An 18,686-nucleotide genomic window follows, 5' to 3' on the forward strand; every position below is an offset into this window, starting at 1 on the left:
AGCCGGGAGTCTCTTTCTGGGTCAGTCTCTAAGAGCCGGGAGTCTCTTTCTGGGTCAGTCTCTAAGAGCTGGGAGTCTCTTTCTGGGTCAGTCTCTAAGACCCGGGAGTCTTTCTGGGTCAGTCTCTAAGAGCTGTGAGTCTCTTTCTGGGTCAGTCTCTAAGAGCTGTGAGTCTCTTTCTGGGTCAGTCTCTAAGAGCTGTGAGTCTCTTTCTGGGTCAGTCTCTAAGAGCTGTGAGTCTCTTTCTGGGTCAGTCTCTAAGAGCAGGGAGTCTCTTTCTGGGTCAGTCTCTAAGAGCAGGGAGTCTCTTTCTGGGTCAGTCTCTAAGAGCAGGGAGTCTCTTTCTGGGTCAGTCTCTAAGAGCAGGGAGTCTCTTTCTGGGTCAGTCTCTAAGAGCAGGGAGTCTCTTTCTGGGTCAGTCTCTAAGAGCAGGGAGTCTTTCTGGGTCAGTCTCTAAGAGCAGTGAGTCTCTTTCTGGGTCAGTCTCTAAGAGCTGTGAGTCTCTTTCTGGGTCAGTCTCTAAGAGCTGTGAGTCTCTTTCTGGGTCAGTCTCTAAGAGCTGTGAGTCTCTTTCTGGGTCAGTCTCTAAGAGCTGTGAGTCTCTTTCTGGGTCAGTCTCTAAGAGCTGTGAGTCTCTTTCTGGGTCAGTCTCTAAGAGCTGTGAGTCTCTTTCTGGGTCAGTCTCTAAGAGCTGTGAGTCTCTTTCTGGGTCAGTCTCTAAGAGCTGTGAGTCTCTTTCTGGGTCAGTCTCTAAGAGCTGTGAGTCTCTTTCTGGGTCAGTCTCTAAGAGCTGTGAGTGTTTCTGGGTCAGTCTCTAAGACCCGGGAGTCTTTCTGGGTCAGTCTCTAAGACCCGGGAGTCTTTCTGGGTCAGTCTCTAAGACCCGGGAGTCTTTCTGGGTCAGTCCGGAAGAGCTTTGCACACCTGGATTGTACAATATTTGCACATTATTCTTTCAAAAATTCAAACTCTGTCAAGTTGATTGTTGATCATTGCTAAGCAGCAATTTTCAAGTCTTGCCATAGATTTTCAAGCAGTAGTAGTATATTGGTAGTAGTAGTAGTAGTAGTAGTAGTAGTAGTAGTAGTACAGTAGCATTGGTAGTAGTACAGTAGCATTGGTAGTAGTATATCGGTAGTAGTAGCATATTGGTGGTAGTAGTAGATTGGTAGTAGTAGTATAAGTAGTATATTGGTAGTAGTATAAGTAGTATAAGTAGTATATTGGTAGTAGTATAAGTAGTAGTATAAGTAGTATATTGGTAGTAGTAGTAGTAGTATAAGTAGTATATTGGTAGTAGTAGTATATCGGTAGTAGTAGTATATTGGTAGTAGTAGCATATTGGTAGAAGATTGGTAGTAGTATAAGTAGTATATTGGTAGTAGTATAAGTAGTATATTGGTAGTAGTAGTAGTAGTATATTGGTAGTAGTAGTAGTATAAGTAGTATATTGGTAGTAGTATAAGTAGTAGTATAAGTAGCATATTGGTAGTATAAGTAGCATATTGGTAGTATAAGTAGCATATTGGTAGTAGTAGTATTATAAGTAGTATATTGGTAGTAGTAGTATTATAAGTAGTATATTGGTAGTAGTAGTAGTATATTGGTAGTAGTAGTAGTATATTGGTAGTAGTAGTATATTGGTAGTAGTAGTATATTGGTAGTAGTAGTATTATAAGTAGTATATTGGTAGTAGTATAAGTAGCATTTGGTAGTAGTAGTAGTATTAGTAGCATATTGGTAGTAGTAGTATATCGGTAGTAGTAGCATATTGGTAGAAGATTGGTAGTAGTAGTATAAGTAGCATATTGGTAGTAGTAGTACAAGTAGTAGTAGTACAAGTAGTATATTGGTAGTAGTAGTATATTGGTAGTAGTAGTATATTGGTAGTAGTAGTATATTGGTAGTAGTATATTGGTAGTAGTAGTATTATAAGTAGTAGTATATTGGTAGTAGTAGTATTATAAGTAGTAGTATATTGGTAGTAGTAGTATTATAAGTAGTAGTATATTGGTAGTAGTAGTAGTATTATAAGTAGTAGTATATTGGTAGTAGTAGTAGTATTATAAGTAGTAGTATATTGGTAGTAGTAGTAGTATTATAAGTAGTAGTATATTGGTAGTAGTAGTAGTATTATAAGTAGTAGTATATTGGTAGTAGTAGTAGTATTATAAGTAGTAGTATTATAAGTAGTAGTATATTGGTAGTAGTAGTAGTAGTATTATAAGTAGTAGTAGTATTATTATTATAAGTAGTAGTATTATTATAAGTAGTAGTAGTAGTATTATAAGTAGTAGTATATTGGTAGTAGTAGTAGTATTATAATTAGTAGTATATTGGTAGTAGTAGTAGTATATTGGTAGAAGTAGTAGTATAAGTAGTATATTGGTAATAGTAGTATATTGGTGGTAGTAGTAGTAGTAGTAGTAGTAGTATATTGGTAGTAGTAGTAGTAGTATATTGGCAGTAGTATAAGTAGTAGTAGTGGTAGTATATTGGTAGTAGTAGTATTATAAGTAGTAGTATATTGGTAGTAGTAGTATTATAAGTAGTAGTATATTGGTAGTAGTAGTAGTATTATAAGTAGTAGTATATTGGTAGTAGTAGTAGTATTATAATTAGTAGTATATTGGTAGTAGTAGTATATTGGTAGTAGTAGTATTATAAGTAGTATATTGGTAGTAGTAGTATATTGGTAGTAGTAGTAGTAGTAGTAGTATATTGGTAGTAGTACTAGTAGTAGTAGTAGTAGTAGTAGTAGTAGTAGTAGTATATTGGCAGTAGTATAAGTAGTAGTAGTAGTAGTATATTGGTAGTAGTATATTGGTAGTGTAGTAGTAGTAGTAGTAGTAGTAGTGTAGTATAAGTAGTAGTAGTAGTATATTGGTAGTAGTATACTGGTAGTGTAGTAGTAGTAGTAGTAGTAGTAGTGTAGTATAAGTAGTAGTAGTAGTATATTGGTAGTAGTATACTGGTAGTGTAGTAGTAGTAGTATATTGGCAGTAGTATAAGTAGTAGTAGTAGTAGTATATTGGTAGTAGTATACTGGTAGTGTAGTAGTAGTAGTGTAGTAGTCCCTGTGGAACGCTTTTGCCACCTTGTAGAGTCCACACCCTGACGAATTGAGGCTGTTCTGAGGGCAAAAGGGAAGGTGTGACTCGATATCGTTAAGGTGTCCTAACGTTTGGTATAGTCAGTGTAAATGTAACCAACCTATCTCCTCTGCTATCCTGGTCCTCTGGCTCTTGTTCTTGACTCCACTGAAGCTGATCCTCTTCTCATCTTCGTCTTCGTCGTCGCTCCCGTCTCCCTCCTCTTCCTCCTCTCGGACCAGACGCTTCTTGGGCGTGTCCGTCTCCACCAGTGGGGCGTCGCCGCCTAGCTCCCTGGCCATCTGACGACGCTTCCTTGCCGCGTGGATGAAAGCCGCGTCCGGAATCTCACCTGGACAGGACAGAGGTTAGGAGTCAGTAAGATTAAAAAGGTGAAGATGGTTTCTAGCATGGTCTCAGATCTGTTTGTGCCATCATATCAACCTGCTTGTCACTTTATTGTCAAGACCAAACATGTTAAGACATGTTAAGGAGTTGACATAATGGCATTGGGGGGGGGGGGGGTTTACCAGGGTGGGACATTAACACCCACCAAAATGCGGGTAGATTTTGTCATTGGTGGGTAGAAGAGCATCTTGAAGAGCATTTTGGGAACCGTTTGTTTATTTCAATCCAAAAAAAGACCACATATAGAAGTTGTTTGAATGAACCCGAAAGGCTACTACTGTGAGACTTTGCCCTTGTGTTTTTTGTTGGGTGGGGGCTAGTTACATCGTTCCGTTCACACACAAACTTGCTTTTTTTCCTTTTCTTTCAATGTTCGTTTGAGTTTGATGCAACTAACAAAGAGCAGATTTTCATTCATTTATAATCATGTTTCCATCCACAGTTTTTAATGCATATCACGACAGCTGTGATGGAAACAGGACATTTCAGTACAATTATAATAAATGCAGACAGATAATGTTTGTTCGACAGGGTGGGATCTATTTTGTATCCCTTCTCAAAAAACCTACACTCGATCCCTCCGATGTCAATAACTACAGACCAGTATCCCTTCTTTCTTTTCTCTCCAAAACTCTTGAACGTGCCATCCTTGGCCAGCTCTCTTGCTATCTCTCTCAGAATGACCTTCTTGATCCAAATCAGTCAGGTTTCAAGACTGGTCATTCAACTGAGACTGCTCTTCTCTGTGTCACGGAGGCTCTCCGCACTGCTAAAGCTAACTCTCTCTCCTCTGCTCTCATCCTTCTAGACCTATCTGCTGCCTTTGATACTGTGAACCATCAGATCCTCCTCTCCACCCTCTCCGAGCTGGGCATCTCCGGCGCGGCCCACGCTTGGATTGCGTCCTACCTGACAGGTCGCTCCTACCAGGTGGCGTGGCGAGAATCCGTCTCCGCACCACGTGCTCTCACCACTGGTGTCCCCCAGGGCTCAGTTCTAGGCCCTCTCCTATTCTCGCTATACACCAAGTCACTTGGATCTGTCATATCCTCACATGGTCTCTCCTATCATTGCTACGCAGACGACACACAATTAATCTTCTCCTTTCCCCCTTCTGATAACCAGGTGGCGAATCGCATCTCTGCATGTCTGGCAGACATTTCAGTGTGGATGACGGATCACCACCTCAAGCTGAACCTCGGCAAGACGGGGAAGGACTGCCCGTTCCATGATCTCGCCATCACGGTTGACAACTCCATTGTGTCGTCCTCCCAGAGTGCTAAGAGCCTTGGCGTGATCCTGGACAACACCCTGTCGTTCTCCACTAACATCATGGCGGTGACCCGATCCTGTAGGTGCATGCTCTACAACATTCGCAGAATACGACCCTGCCTTACACAGGAAGCGGCGCAGGTCCTAATCTAGGCACTTGTCATCTCCCGCCTGGATTACTGCAACTCGCTGTTGGCTGGGCTCCCTGCCTGTGCCATTAAACCCCTACAACTCATCCAGAACGCCGCAGCCCGTCTGGTGTTCAACCTTCCCAAGTTCTCTCACGTCACCCCGCTCCTCCACACACTCCACTGGCTTCCAGTTGAAGCTCGCATCCGCTACAAGACCATGGTGCTTGCCTACGGAGCTGTGAGGGGAACGGCACCTCCGTACCTTCAGGCTCTGATCAGGCCCTACACCCAAACAAGGGCACTGCGTTCATCCACCTCTGGCCTGCTGGCCCCCCTACCTCTGAGGAAGCACAGTTCCCGCTCAGCCCAGTCAAAACTGTTCGCTGCTCTGGCACCCCAATGGTGGAACAAGCTCCCTCACGACGCCAGGACAGCGGAGTCAATCACCACCTTCCGGAGACACCTGAAACCCCACCTCTTTAACCTCTATGGGACCGGCGGGACGAATTCGTCCCACCTACGTAACAGCCACTGCCAGCCTGTGGCGCGATTTTCAAAATCTTAAAAATCCTATTACTTCAATTTCTCAAACATATGACTATTTTACAGCCATTTAAAGATAAGACTCTCGTTAATCTAACCACACTGTCCGATTTCAAAAAGGCTTTACAACGAAAGCAAAACATTAGATTATGTCAGCAGAGTACCAAGCCAGAAATAATCAGACACCCATTTTTCAAGCCAGCATATAATGTCACCAAAACCCAGAAGACAGCTAAATGCAGCACTCACCTTTGATGATCTTCATCAGATGACAACCCTAGGACATTATGTTATACAATACATGCATGTTTTGTTCAATCAAGTTCATATTTATATCAAAAACCAGCTTTTTACATTAGCATGTGACGTTCAGAACTAGCATACCCCCGCAAACTTCCGGGGAATTCGCTAACATTTTACTAAATTACTCACGATAAACGTTCACAAAAAGCATAACAATTATTTTAAGAATTATAGATACAGACCTCCTCTATGCACTCGATATGTCCGATTTTAAAATAGCTTTTTGGTGAAAGCACATTTTGCAATATTCTAAGTACATAGCCCAGGCATCACGGGCTCGCTATTTAGACACCCGGCAAGTTTAGCACTCACCATAATCATATTTACTATTATAAAAATGTCATTACCTTTTGTTGTCTTCGTCAGAATGCACACCCAGGACAGCTACTTCAATAACAAATGTTGGTTTGGTCCAAAATAATCCATCGTTATATCCGAATAGCGGCGTTTTGTTCGATGCGTTCCAGACACTATCCGAAATAGTAAAGAAGTGTCGCGCGCTTGGCGCAATTCCTGACAATAAAATTCAAAGTATTCCATTGCCGTACGTCGAAGCATGTCAACCGCTGTTTAAAATCAATTTTTACGTCATTTTTCTCGTAGAAAGCGATAATATTCCGACAGGGAATCTCCTTTTCGGCAAACAGAGGAAAAAATCCCAAAGGCGGGGGCGGTCGGGGTCACGCGCATAAGCTAGTGTCTCTTGATGGGCCACTTGAGAAAGGCGATAATGTGTTTCAGCCTGGGGCTGGAATGACGACATTCTGTTTTTTCCCGGGCTCTGAGAGCCTATGGAAGACGTGGGAAGTGTCACGTTAGAGCAGAGATCCTTAGTAAATGATAGAGATGGCAAAGAAGTTCCAGAAATGGTCAGACAGGCCACTTCCTGTAAAGGAATCTCTCAGGTTTTGACCTGCCATTTGAGTTCTGTTATACTCACAGACACCATTCAAACAGTTTTAGAAAATTTAGGGTGTTTTCTATCCATATGTAATAAGTATATGCATATTCTAGTTACTGAGTAGGAGTGGTAACCAGATTAAATCGGGTATGTTTTTTATCCAGCCGTGTCAATGCTGCCCCCTAGCCCTAACAGGTTAAGGAATACCAGGGATAGGATAAAGTAATCCTTCTAACCCTTCTATTGTAAAGTGGTTGTTCCACTGGATATCATAAGGTGAATGCACCAATTTGTAAGTCGCTCTGGATAAGAGCGTCTGCTAAATGACGTAAATGAGAAATGGTGGAGGAAATGACATTATGCGCAATTATTGATATAACAACTATCATATCATAAGAAAACTTGGGAGTCAAACGATGATATGTTGTGTGGTCCTCAGTATGACTCAGGGAAACCATGCAGTTTATTAGGTTACAGATTAATTAAATTATGATGAACTTCACAGGGTGGGGGGGGTGAAAGTTCACGGTGATGAGCTTGATGCTCCTTTCCAATAAACATTGAGGTTCTTACTCTGGTTAAATGATGATAGATGCTTGAATGCCATTTAATAAAAATCCATAATAACATCATGTAGACTAGCCTACCCAGCACTGTATCTGTGAGCTGTTGGCTAGAGAGCGCACGTGGCCGTGACAAGACCAGAGTTGGCATATTTGCTATTTAACGCAACAGTTTGTAAAAAAAAAATAAATAAATTCAATTTAAAAAATGTACATTTTTATTTTTAAATCTGTAGATTCCTAAATGTGACGGAAACACAATGACCTTAACCTGTTAGGGCTAGGGGGCAGTATTGACACGGCTGGATAAAAAACGTACCCGATTTAATCTGGTTACTACTCCTGCCCAGTAACTAGAATATGCATATAATTATTGGCTTTGGATAGAAAACACCCTAAAGTTTCTAAAACTGTTTGAATGGTGTCTGTGAGTATAACAGAACTCCTATGGCAGGCCAAAACCTGAGAAGATTTCAAGCAGGAAGTGGCCTGTCTGAGAAGTAATGTTTCATCTTGGCTCTTTTTATTGAAGACTGTTTATCTAAATGCAGATTCCCGGTCGGAATATTATCGCTTTTTTATGAGGAAAATGGCATAAAAATTTATTTTAAACAGCGGTTGACATGCTTCGAAGTACGGTAATGGAATATTTAGAATTCTTTTGTCACGAATTGCGCCATGCTCGTCACCCTTCTTTACCCATTGGATAGTGTCTAGAACGCACGAACAAAACGCCGCTGTTTGGATATAACGATAGATTATTTTGGACCAAACCAACATTTGTTATTGAAGTAGAAGTCCTGGGAGTGCATTCTGACGAAGCCAACAAAGGTAATAACATTTTTCTTATAGTAAATCTGACTTTGGTGAGTGCTAAACTTGCTGGGTGTCTAAATAGCTAGCCCTGTGATGCCGGGCTATCTACTGAGAATATTGCAAAATGTGCTTTCACCGAAAAGCTATTTTAAAATCGGACATATCGAGTGCATAGAGGAGTTCTGTATCTATAATTCTTAAAATAATTGTTATGTTTTTTGTGAACGTTTATCGTGAGTAATTTAGTAAATTCACCGGCAGTGTTCGGTGGGAATGCTAGTCACATGCTAATGTAAAAAGCTGGTTTTTGATATAAATATGAACTTGATTGAACAAAACATGCATGTATTGTATACCATAATGTCCTAGGTGTGTCATCTGATGAAGATCATCAAAGGTTAGTGCTACATTTAGCTGTGGTTTGGGTTTATGTGACATTATATGCTGGCTTGAAAAATGGGTGTCTGATTATTTCTGGCTGGGTACTCTGCTGACATAATCTAATGTTTTGCTTTCGTTGTAAAGCCTTTTTGAAATCGGACAGTGTGGTTAGATTAACGAGAGTCTTATCTTTAAAATGGTGTAAAATAGTCATATTTTTGAAAAATTGAAGTAATATCATATCTAAGGTATTTGAATAACGCGCCACAGGATTCAACTGGCTGTTGAGTAGGTGGGACGCAAGCGTCCCACCTAGCCCATAGAGGTTAATAAGTTTTCATGTACTCAATAAAAATCTGAAGCGGGGGGGAAAAAAAATGTACATTGTGTGTGTACTACATCATTTTCCGTCGCCAGCTGTGTCTTGCCCAGCTAGCTAGTCTTTTTCCATCTGAATTCCCTCGCTATAAACCATATTGAATGCTTGTTGGCTAACAAAGTACAATCTGATGACAATGTCAAAACTACTGTAACGTTCAACACAGTAGGGCTGACTGGACGATCGATTTAAAAAGAAAAAAAATTGGGGGCACACGGGACACTGGTCTGATTTGATTTTTAGTCTCAGTCGACTAATCTATTGCGGATTCCGCGCGATGGAACATTCCATCACTCTAAGACAGCCATCGGCAATGTAAGAAACACGTGCCACAACTGGCCCAGCGTCGTCCGGGTTAGGGGAGGGTTTGGCCGGCAGGGATTTCCTTGTCCCATCGCGCTCTAGCGACTCCTGTGGCGGGCCTGGGCGCAGTGCACGCTGCCACGGTCGCCAGGTGTACGGTGTTTCCTCCGACACATTGGTGCGGCTGGCTTCCGGGTTAAGTGGGCATTGTGTCTAGAAGCAGTGCAGCTTGGGTGAGTTGGGTTTTAAGAGGACACACGGCACTCGACCGTCGCCTCTCCCGAGACCATACGGGAGTTGCAGCGATGAGACAAGACTGTAACTACCAATTCGTGGGGGGGGGGGGGGATTATAATAATAATTTAAAGAATATGCGCCACATGGCGTATGGAAAAACGGTGATAATTAATTCGAACCCAAAACCGACCTAAAAAAAAGCACTAATTGCTCAGCACTACAAGGTGACCTAACATCGACACGTTAACCTGTTAGGGCTAGGGGGCAGCATTGACACGGCTGGATAAAAAACATACCCGATTTAATCTGGTTACCACTCCTACTCAGTAACTAGAATATGCATATACTTATTACATATGGATAGAAAACACCCTAAATTTTCTAAAACTGTTTGAATGGTGTCTGTGAGTATAACAGAACTCAAATGGCAGGTCAAAACCTGAGAGATTCCTTTACAGGAAGTGGCCTGTCTGACCATTTCTGGAACTTCTTTGCCATCTCTATCATTTACTAAGGATCTCTGCTCTAACGTGACACTTCCCACGTCGTCCATAGGCTCTCAGAGCCCGGGAAAAAAGAGAATGTCGTCATTCCAGCCCCAGGCTGAAACACATTATCGCCTTTCTCAAGTGGCCCATCAAGAGACACTAGCTTATGCGCGTGACCCCGACCGCCCCCGCCTTTGGGATTTTTTCCTCTGTTTGCCGAAAAGGAGATTCCCTGTCGGAATTTTATCGCTTTTCTACGAGAAAAATGACGTAAAAATTGATTTTAAACAGCGGTTGACATGCTTCGACGTACGGCAATGGAATACTTTGAATTTTATTGTCAGGAATTGCGCCAGCGCGCGACACTTCTTTACTATTTCGGATAGTGTCTGGAACGCACGAACAAAACGCCGCTATTCGGATATAACGATGGATTATTTTGGACCAAACCAACATTTGTTATTGAAGTAGACGTCCTGGGTGTGCATTCTGACGAAGACAACAAAAGGTAATGACATTTTTATAATAGTAAATATGATTATGGTGAGTGCTAAACTTGCCGGGTGTCTAAATAAGCGAGCCCGTGATGCCTGGGCTATGTACTTAGAATATTGCAAAATGTGCTTTCACCAAAAAGCTATTTTAAAATCGGACATATCGAGTGCATAGAGGAGGTCTGTATCTATAATTCTTAAAATAATTGTTATGCTTTTTGTGAACGTTTATCGTGAGTAATTTAGTAAAATGTTAGCGAATTCCCCGTAAGTTTGCGGGGGTATGCTAGTTCTGAACGTCACATGCTAATGTAAAAAGCTGTTTTTTGATATAAATATGAACTTGATTGAACAAAACATGCATGTATTGTATAACATAATGTCCTAGGGTTGTCATCTGATGAAGATCATCAAAGGTGAGTGCTGCATTTAGCTGTCTTCTGGGTTTTGGTGACATTATATGCTGGCTTGAAAAATGGGTGTCTGATTATTTCTGGCTTGGTACTCTGCTGACATAATCTAATGTTTTGCTTTCGTTGTAAAGCCTTTTTGAAATCGGACAGTGTGGTTAGATTAACGAGAGTCTTATCTTTAAATGGCTGTAAAATAGTCATATGTTTGAGAAATTGAAGTAATAGGATTTTGAAGATTTTGAAAATCGCGCCACAGGCTGGCAGTGGATGTTACGTAGGTGGGACGAATTCGTCCCGCCGGTCCCATAGAGGTTAAACAAAATCCTTGGTTAATTTGAGCGTTTCACTTCATCTTTAAAAAAAAAAGTCAGCGATGAGATTAGAAATGATTACGTCGGTTCTCCCCACAGTTGGAAAGTAAGCAGTCCCTCAAGGAAACATGACCATAGCTCAACATGTCCGTCTCTACTAAAGCTGAGAAACACTTCTCTTCCTGAACGCATTAATGTAGTCTACCACTATCGCCAGGTAGACTAGTGGTTAGAGCGTTGGGCCAGTAACCGAAAGGTTGCTGGATCAAATCCCCCGAGGTAAAAATCTGTCATTCTGCCCCTGAACAAGGCCGTTAACCCACTGTTCCCTGGGCGCCGTGGATGTCGATTTAAGGCCCCCCCACCCCCCCACGCACCTCTCTGATTCAGAGGGGATGGGTTAAATGTGGAAGACATTCAGTTGTACAACTGACTAGGTATTCCCCCCCCCCCCTTTCCCCTTGTATAGGGAACAGGGTTTAAGACTATTATAACTATTGACGTACTGCAGTCACCTGTTGACCAGAGACCAAAGAGAAGAGAGTGTCATTCAGGAAACCACCATTACCTGGACGTAGGTTGCTGAGCGTGGACAAGGTGCTGGTGTTTGAGAAGGCGCCAGCTGCAGTCGTAGTGGGCGTCTTGGAGGCGAGGCTCTGGCTCTTAGGCTCCTGTTCATCAGTACTGTCCACTTCCATCTCCTCTTCTCCCTGTTCGCTGCCTGCCCTGCTGGCAGGCTCCTCTTTAATGGAGGCCAGGGGCTGGGACCACACATCTGGAGAGGAGGGGGGCACACACAGCATGTTAACACACACACACACGCACACAGCATGTTAACACACACACACACACACACAGCATGTTAACACACACACACACACACACACAGCATGTTCACACACACACACACACACACACACACACACACACAGCATGTTAACACACACACACACACAGGGGGGTTTGCGGGGGGTATGCTAGTTCTGAACGTCACATGCTAATGTAAAAAGCTGGTTTTTGATATAAATATGAACTTGATTGAACAAAACATGCATGTATTGTATAACATAATGTCCTAGGAGTGTCATCTGATGAAGATCATCAAAGGTTAGTGCTGCATTTAGCTGTGGTTTTGGTTTTTGTGACATTATATGCTAGCTTGAAAAATGGGTATCTGATTATTTCTGGCTGGGTACTCTGCTGACATAATCTAATGTTTTGCTTTCGTTGTAAAGCCTTTTTGAAATCGGACAGTGTGGTTAGATTAACGAGAGTCTTGTCTTTAAAAATGGTGTAAAATAGTCATATGTTTGAGAAATTGAAGTAATAGCATTTCTAAGGTATTTGAATATCGCGCCACGGGATTCCACTGGCTGTTGAGTAAGCGTCCCACCTAGCCCATAGAGGTTAAAACATATAGGACTATGGACTACTAACCTTATTAAAACATATAGGACTATGGGCTACTAACCTTATTAACCTGTTGGGTCTAGGGGGCAGCATTTGCACGTCTGGATAAAAAAAATGTACCCGATTTAATCTGGTTACTAATCCTACCCAGTAACTAGAATATGCATATACTTATTATATATGGATAGAAAACACTCTAAAGTTTCCAAAACTGTTTGAATGGTGTCTGTGAGTATAACAGAACTCATTTGGCAGGCAAAACCCTGAGACATTTTCTGACAGGAAGTGGATACCTGATGTGTTGTATTGACTTTAAACCTATCCCATTGAAAAACACAGGGGCTGAGGAATATTTTGGCACTTCCTATTGCTTCCACTAGATGTCACCAGCCTTTACAAAGTGTTTTGAGTCTTCTGGAGGGAGATCTGACCGAACAAGAGCCATGGAACGGTGATGTCCCATTAGACACCTGGCGCTACTTCATGTTGGGTACCCTCGTTCCAATACGTTATAAAAGACTATGCATTCGTCCACCTTGAATATTATTCATGTTCTGGTTAAAAAAGGCCCTAATGATTTATGCTATACAACGTTTGACATGTTTGAACGAACGGAAATATATTTTTTCCCCTCGTTCATGACGAGAAGTCCGGCTGGCTTACATCATGTGCTAACGAGACGGAGATTTTTGGACATAAATGATGAGCTTTTTTGAACAAAACTACATTCGTTATGGACCTGTGATACCTGGAAGTGACATCTGATGAAGAGAATCAAAGGTAATGGATTATTTACATAGTATTTTCGATTTTAGATCTCCCCAACATGACGTCTAGTCTGTATCGCAACGCGTATTTTTCTGGGCACAGTGCTCAGATTATTGCAAAGTGTGATTTCCCAGTAAGGTTATTTTTAAATCTGGCAAGTTGATTGCGTTCAAAAGATGTAAATCTATAATTCTTTAAATGACAATATAATATTTTACCAATGTTTTCTAATTTTAATTATTTAATTTGTGACGCTGACTTGACTGCCGGTTATTGGAGGGAAACGATTTCCTCAACATCAATGCCATAGTAAAACGCTGTTTTTGTATATAAATATGAACTTGATAGAACTAAAAATGCATGCATTGTCTAACATAATGTCCTAGGAGTGTCATCTGATGGAGATTGTAAAAGGTTAGTGTATCATTTTAGCTGGTTTTATGGTTTTGGTGACCCTGTCTTTGACTTGACAAAACATTACACACAACTCTTGTAAATGTACTGTCCTAACATACTCTAAATTTATGCTTTCGCCGTAAAACCTTTTTGAAATCGTAAAACGTGGTTAGATTAAGGAGATGTTTATCTTTCAAATGGTGTAACATAGTTGTATTTTTGAAAAATTTGAATTTTGACATTTATTTGGATTCAAATTTGCCGCTCTTGAAATGCACCTGCTGTTGATGGAGTGCACCACGGGTGGCACGCTAGCGTCCCACCTAGCCCCAAGAGGTTAAACATATAGGACTATGGGCTAGGCTACATGAGGTGTGATACTAACCTTATTAAAACATATAGGACTATGGGCTAGGCTACATGAGGGGTGATACTAACCTTAAAACATATAGGACTATGGGCTAGGCTACATGAGGTGTGATACTAACCTTATTAAAACATATAGGACTATGGGCTAGGCTACATGAGGTGTGATACTAACCTTATTAAAACATATAGGACTATGGGCTAGGCTACATGAGGTGTGATACTAACCTTATTAAAACATATAGGACTATGGGCTAGGCTACATGAGGGGTGATACTAACCTTAAAACATATAGGACTATGGGCTAGGCTACATGAGGTGTGATACTAACCTTATTAAAACATATAGGACTATGGGCTAGGCTACATGAGGTGTGCGACTATGATACGAACTAGTCGCTAAAAAAAAGGCATGGTTTCTTATTGGGGTCATCATTCACAAGTGAAAGGCTTAATATTGTTACCCATCGGACTATTCTCGATTTCATCTGGGCTTTACATATTACTAAATAATGTGTGTGACATTTGTTTTGATTTATAAATGGATCATTATCATGCACCTGTATGGAAACAGGGGCAGCGAGAAGAAAATACATGTCATCTATGCCCTTAAATATGGGGATCCTTTCCTCATGTGGTTTGTTTTCATGCCAGCCAGGTAGGCTATACTCCTGTTGTAAATACAAGCAAATGTGCTTCATATTAGTAAAGTGGAGAAATAAATATAGTAGGCCTGGGCCTATAGAAAGCTGATTCAATCCTCCTCTTTTTAATAGAGGCCATCACTCTTGTTTTCTCACGCAATTTCATAGCCTATAGAAAATGTTGCACAACATGAGCTCTCATGAAGTGTTTGACTAGATTTTCAAATTAATTTGCAGAGTGATTTGAGGAACAATAGAGTGCCGAGTACCCAGGCAGTTAGCAAGTTTGGTAGGCTACAATTTATTTTTTTTAAATTTATTTTACGAGGCAAGTCAGTGAAGAACAAATAGGTACACACAAACATCACAACTGCTGTTAGCCGACTTGTATTATACTGTTCAATTTATACAGTTGCCCCATATCTCCCTTCCCTAATACACGTGTATTAGGGAAGGGGAAAAAATATGTATGCATTCACTACTGTAAGTCGCTCTGGATAAGAGCGTCAGCTAAATAACTAAAATGTTTAAAAACAATGTTAAAAAATGTTAAAATATTGGACCATGAATTGTGCCTTTCTTGTATTATACTTAGGCTAAAAAGTTTATTCTACTGCCATTTACTTTATGTTTGTATTCTTATCTTTTCTTATTGTTGAATTGTCCAGAAGGAACCTGTGGTGGCAGGTGGCCTAGTGGTTAGAGCATTGGGTCAGTAACCGAATGGTTGCTGGATCGAATCACTGAGATGACAAGGTACATTTTTTTATTTGTAAATTTTTTTTTTTTTGTAATTTAAAAAAAAATTTTTTTTTTTTTTTAAAATAGGTCGTTCTGCCCCTGTTAACCTCTCTAGGGTAGGGGGCAGTATTTGCACGGCCGGATAAAAAACGAACCGATTTAATCTGGTTATTACTACTGCCCAGAAACTAGAATATGCATATAATTGTTTGATTTGGATAGAAAACACCCTAAAGTTTCTAAAACTGTTTGAATGGTGTCTGTGAGTATAACAGAACTCATATGGCAGTCAAAACCCTGAGAAGATTCCTTACAGGAAGTGCCCTCTCTGACCATTTCTTGGCCTTCTACACTCTCTTTATTGAAAACTGAGGATCTCTGCTGTAACGTGACACTTCCTACGGCTCCCATAGGCTCTCAGAAGGCGGCAGAACGTTGAATGATGACTCTGCAGGCCATGGCTGAAAAACAGTAGCGCATTTGGATAGTGGTTGATCAGAGAACAATGAGACTGGGGGCGTGTGCACGAGCCGACACCATGTTTTTATTTTTTCGTCTTTGAACGAAAACAGGGTTTCCGGGTCGGAATATTATCGCTTTTTTACGAGAAAAATCGCATAAAAATGTATTTTAAACAGCGGTTGACATGCTTCGAAGTACGGTAATGGAATATTTTGAATTTTTTTGTCACGAAACGCGTCGGGCGCGTCACCCTTCGGATAGTGTCTTGAACGCACGAACAAAACAGAGGATATTTGAACATAACTATGGATTATTTTGAACCAAACCAACATTTGTTATTGAAGTACAAGTCCTGGGAGTGCATTCTGACGAAGAACAGCAAAGGTAATCCAATTTTTCTTATAGTAAATCTGAGTTTGGTGAGGGCCAAACTTGGTGGGTGTCAAAATAGCTAGCCCGTGATGGCGAGCCATCTACTCAGAATATTGCAAAATGTGCTTTTGCCGAAAAGCTATTTTAAAATCGGACATAGCGATTGCATAAAGGAGTTCTGTATCTATAATTCTTAAAATAATTGTTATGTTTTTTGTGAACGTTTATCGTGAGTAATTTAGTAAATTCACCGGAACTTTGCGGTGGGTTTGCTAGTTCTGAACTTGATTGAACAAAACATGCATGTATTGTATAACATAATGTCCTAGGAGTGTCATCTGATGAAGATCATCAAAGGTTAGTGCTGCATTTAGTTGTGGTTTGGGTTTATGTGACATTATATGCTAGCTTGAAAAATGGGTGTCTGATTATTTCTGGCTGGGTACTCTGCTGACATAATCTAATGTTTTGCTTTCGTTGTAAAGCCTTTTTGAAATCGGACAGTGTGGTTAGATTAACGAGAGTATTGTCTTTAAAATGGTGTAAAATAGTCATATGTTTGAGAAATTAAAGTAATAGCATTTCTAGGGTATTTGAATATCGCGCCACGGGATTCCACTGGCTGTTGAGTAGGTGGGACGATTTTGTCCCACCTTCCCTAGAGAGGTTAACCCACTGTAGGCTGTCGTTGTAAATAAGAATTTGTTCTTAACTGACATGCCTAGTTAAATAAATACATTTTAAATTAAAAAGTAAGCATTTCGTTGGATGAGGTATACCATGCGTATCGCCTATATACAACTAATAAAACGCTGGTATTTCAGAAGTTATAGAGAAAATAATTTGAGCAACAACAACAAAAAATTGTTTGAGTCGAGTTCCTGACAGATGCATGCTAGACTTGAACAGGTGTGTATAGGTGAATGTTATATCCCTAACGCGCGCGCACACACACACACACGATGTCTTACCGGTGTTGGGCTCTTGTTTAACATAGCAAACCTTCTCCAGATCTTCCTTGTATTCTTTCTTCAGCTGCTTGACGATCTTCTTGCTGTGGTTGGATTTCTTTACTCTGAACACCTCCGCCTCATCTACAGAGACAGACAGACACACAGAGAGAGACACACAGAGACACACACAGACACAGAGAGACACACACACAGACACAGAGAGATTAGATAACGTCCGCGTAAACGATGAAGCAAACAAACAATCATTCAGAGAAGATTGGATGCAACCACTGGCTGTTTAATTAACTAGCTCACTGATGTTGTTTACAACCTTGAATCCGCTAGCTACTGTAACGTTAACTGACTGACATTAGTTAAAACATAGCCAACACGCACAACGTACAAACTTTGACAATATTTCGACAATGTCAAAATTGTCAACACTTCCAAAACGTCAGCTCGGAAGCACAGTATTGAATCAAGAGGCCACTTATTAACGTTAGATAGTTAAATATCCGCTGAAACAGTTCGCTAACCGGTTAGTTAGTTATCTAGCTAGCTAAAGTTAACTAGCTAAGCTAAGCTAACTCACGTTAACCGGTAATAAAGGAGTTGTAATCAGTTCGAGCTAACGCTAACTAACTAGCCAACGGTTAACTTTACCTTCATCGTCGTCAAAGCTTAACAAACTGGCTTTCGGTACTCCCACTACATCCCGAGTTTTCTTTTCCTTCTTTATGGCCTTTGATTGAAACCCGTTGCCGTGGTGTACGTCCAAGGTAACCCCGGAGAAGGTGTCCGTGCTGGGGGTATCGAGCATCGGGATATCCTCGGTGAAAGGCCCGCATGGCGGCGGTGGCTGCTGCTGCTGGGCTGGTTGACTTTCCTCCTTCTCGTCCTCGTCTGACTCATTCCTCCGTCTTAAATTTGATCTTTTTGCTTTTTTAAACATATCTGCTCTTTTATTTTTTATCCGTAACAAATTAGGCTATATCTGTAAACACACGACAGCATATTAATAAAATGCTACGAAGCGCGCAAAATCTGCTCTGCAGTGGAAGGCAGCCATTTCGTTTCAGCCAGCGGAAGTAGCCGTATTTTATTATTTATTCTATCAAATATTACAGACAAGTGAGAAATAACAATGGCGTCTTTTTGTAGGCACTAACTGCACCATGGACAATAACTATTGGGGGGGAATTAAGGTTGTTTTAAAGAATAAACACCGGTTTAGGATATTTTCTACGTTTTGTTCAGTAAGATAATCATTTGATTTGAATAATATTCATCAGCTAACGTCACTTTTTTTGTGGGAATTATATTATACAATAAAAGCAAAGGCTTCATATTGCATGAATGTAATGTTAACAAAATGCTATTATCTCATAGAACGAAACGTATAAAAGATCTCCTCAGATCTTTCTTTCGCTATTTATTCCAAAAACCCAATTCTTTCCACATAAATGTTTTCCGTTGGGGATGGCTGAACGAACCAGAGGTAACTAATTTCTGTGTTTTAGGACTACGAGCTTGCGAGCTC

General features: G+C 40.8%; 1 protein-coding gene across 2 annotated transcripts in view; it reads right to left on the bottom strand.

The window, feature by feature from the left end:
* The window catches only part of paxbp1 (PAX3 and PAX7 binding protein 1), a 58,388-nt gene extending 40,141 nt beyond the window's left edge, over positions 1 to 18,247 (bottom strand). Inside the window, exons 1-4 of one of the 2 annotated variants that reach the window (XM_045690258.1) lie at positions 17,810 to 18,246; positions 17,165 to 17,287; positions 11,604 to 11,810; positions 3,214 to 3,444 (exon numbers count right to left, since the gene is read on the bottom strand). In XM_045690258.1, the coding sequence (XP_045546214.1) occupies positions 3,214 to 3,444; positions 11,604 to 11,810; positions 17,165 to 17,287; positions 17,810 to 18,098 (850 nt within the window). In that variant the 5' untranslated portion in view covers positions 18,099 to 18,246. Of the gene's footprint in view, positions 1 to 3,213; positions 3,445 to 11,603; positions 11,811 to 17,164; positions 17,288 to 17,809 lie in introns of both variants that reach the window. The other variant, XM_045690259.1, reaches the window with a different exon arrangement.
* Between the last annotated feature and the right edge of the window lie 439 nt (positions 18,248 to 18,686).

The sequence above is a fragment of the Salmo salar genome, chromosome ssa11 (assembly GCF_905237065.1).
Source record: "Salmo salar chromosome ssa11, Ssal_v3.1, whole genome shotgun sequence".
Classification (NCBI taxonomy): Eukaryota; Metazoa; Chordata; class Actinopteri; order Salmoniformes; family Salmonidae; genus Salmo; species Salmo salar.